This window comes from Ursus maritimus, unplaced genomic scaffold, assembly GCF_017311325.1.
Source record: "Ursus maritimus isolate PB19 unplaced genomic scaffold, ASM1731132v1 scaffold_23, whole genome shotgun sequence".
Taxonomy (NCBI): Eukaryota; Metazoa; Chordata; class Mammalia; order Carnivora; family Ursidae; genus Ursus; species Ursus maritimus.
The window spans coordinates 46528223-46530506 of NW_024424786.1; the positions used below are offsets into that span (position 1 = coordinate 46528223).

Genomic DNA, 2284 nt, shown 5'->3' on the forward strand with positions numbered 1-2284 from the left:
TCTGGGTGGTCCTGACAGAGGATGGAACGGTCTGGGTGGTGGGGACAGGGACTGTCTGCGTGGTCACGGGGGAGGAGGGGTGGGTGGTCGTGGTCTGTAGCTTAGTGACCCCTGATGATGTTTGGCTTATGCTGGTGCTGGTGGTGGAGACAAGGACCAGCGGAGCGGTTCCAGGGGAAGAGGGTCCTGTCTGGGAGGTGACTTCCAGGGTGGGCAGGGTGGAGAAGGGGCTTGTCTGAGTGGTCCCTGGGGAAGAGGGCTGGGTTGCCGTGGTCTGCAGCCCTGTGACCCCCGATGACCTTTGTCCTGTGCTGATGCTGGTCGTTGTAGGCTCCGTGGTGGCCGAGCTCACGCAGTGGCTGTCGTCCTCACAGCAGAGCACGCGGATATGGAAGTTGAGGCAGGTGCGGCCCCCTGTCTGCCAGTAGTTCCTGCAGATGAGCCCGTAATTCACGTCACAGCGCACGTCCTGGCCCAGCTGCCACAACGGCACGTCTGGGTAGAGCACAGCCTGGCACTCAATGGCCTCGGGCTCCGCACACATCTGGTTGCCGGCGTCCCGGATGTGGTAGTAGGTCTCAATGTCGCCCCCATAGCGGCCGGGCAGGGGCTGGTCACTGTCCAGCCATTCAGTCCAGCGGCAGGTGGGCTGGCATGTGGGGGTGGCCGCAGTCTGGCCAGTGCTAGGGGCCGGAGGAATGGGGGCCGTGGCCGTCCAGGCCGTGGTGCTGGTGGGCAGCACAGGGGTCAAAGCCGGGCTGGTGCCCTGTGAGCTGACCGCAGTGGTGGCCAGGGTGCTGGCGCAGTGGCTGTAGTCCTCACAGCAGAGCACGCGGATCTGGTAGTTGAAGCACATGCTGAACGGGCCACCCTGGTCCTGATTGCGGCACACCAGGCCCTCCTCCCGGCTGCACTGCACCACCTGGCCCAGCTCCTGCAGCGGCATCTCTGGCCACACCTCCGCCCGGCACTGCAGCTGCAGCGGCCGCTTGCAGATGGCTTTGCCCGCAGCCCGGATGTTGGCGTAGGTCTCGAAGTCCCCACCCAAGGCCCCCGGCACCGGGTAGCTCTCGTCTAGCCAGTCCGACCAGGCGCAGCGGGGTTCACAGGCCGTGGACCCGGCCACTGGGGACGTGGGGGCCTGTGTGTGGCTGGAGGTGACAGGTAGGGAGGTCTCGGTCTTGCCCGTGGGTGCCGTGGCCCTGGAGGCAGCCGTGGAGAGGCCCAAGGTGGTGCTGGGCGGAGAGCTGGTGGCCTCAGGCGTGGGGGGTGATAGCGAGGTGCCAGGGCTGGCCCCTGTGCTGGAGGCGGCCGGGGCTGTGCTGGGCACGGCGCTGGGGAGTCCGGACGAGGTCTCAGGATGCCAGGGTGGGGACTCACTGCCGCGGAGATGGAGCGTGGAGGCCGTGGAGACCTGGGTGACGGGCACGGAGTGGAATGTACTGGTGGCCCGCGTGGTGGCCTGCGTGGTGGGCGTCACTGGGGACGGCGTGGTAGGCGCGGGGGCGGTGGAGCTGGCGCAGTGGCTGTCGTCCTCGCAGCAGAGCACACGCACGTGGTAGTTGTGGCAGTAGTGCAGGGGCCCCGGCTGCTCGCGGTTACGGCACACCAGCCCAAAGCTCACGTTGCACTGGACCACCTGCCCCAAGTCCTCCAGACGTGCGTCCGGCGCCTTCTCCGATCGGCACTGGATGTCCTGGGGGTGCTGGCAGAAGTTGTACCCCGCTGCGCGGAAAACCGAGAAGGTCTCGAAGTCCCCTCCATCCGGGCCCGGTATGGGGTAGCCCTCGTCAAACCAGTGTGTCCACGTGCACCGTGGGCTGCAGCCCATGGAGGACGAGGTGGCCAGGGTGTGCGTGGTGGAGCTGGGCGGTGGGGACGTGGAGACCAGTGGGGTCCCGAAGGTGTACGTGCTGGGCAAGGACACGGGGGGCTTCCACGTGCTGGAGGTCACCACGGGGACCGTGGTGGGTGCACTGGGTGAGCTGGGCTTGGTGGTGGTGGTCGGGGTCCCCAGGGAGGCAGAGGGACCAGGACTGGAGACACTCTCTGTGGTCCTGGCAGGGGTGGGAAGGGTCTGGGTGGTGGACCCAGGGGAGGAGGCGTGGGTCTGGAGGGACACTGTGGTCGTGGCTCCTGGCCCTGGAGACGTGGGGGCCCCGGTGGCGGTGCTGCGGGTGCTGGGCGCGGTGGTGCTGGGGCAGTGTGGGGTCGGGTGGCAGCAGAGCACACGGACGTTGTAGTTGAAGCACATGTTGAAAGGCCCCTTCTGGTCCTGGTTCTT

The 2284-nt window shown here is 67.3% G+C and overlaps 1 protein-coding gene across 1 annotated transcript in view; it reads right to left on the minus strand.

Moving 5' to 3' along the window:
* The window catches only part of MUC5B (mucin 5B, oligomeric mucus/gel-forming), a 39710-nt gene that overhangs the window by 17791 nt on the left and 19635 nt on the right, over positions 1–2284 (minus strand). Inside the window, exon 33 of the mRNA XM_040638797.1 lies at positions 68–2091. Within this exon, the coding sequence (XP_040494731.1) occupies positions 68–2091 (2024 nt within the window). The remainder of the gene's footprint in view (positions 1–67; positions 2092–2284) is intronic.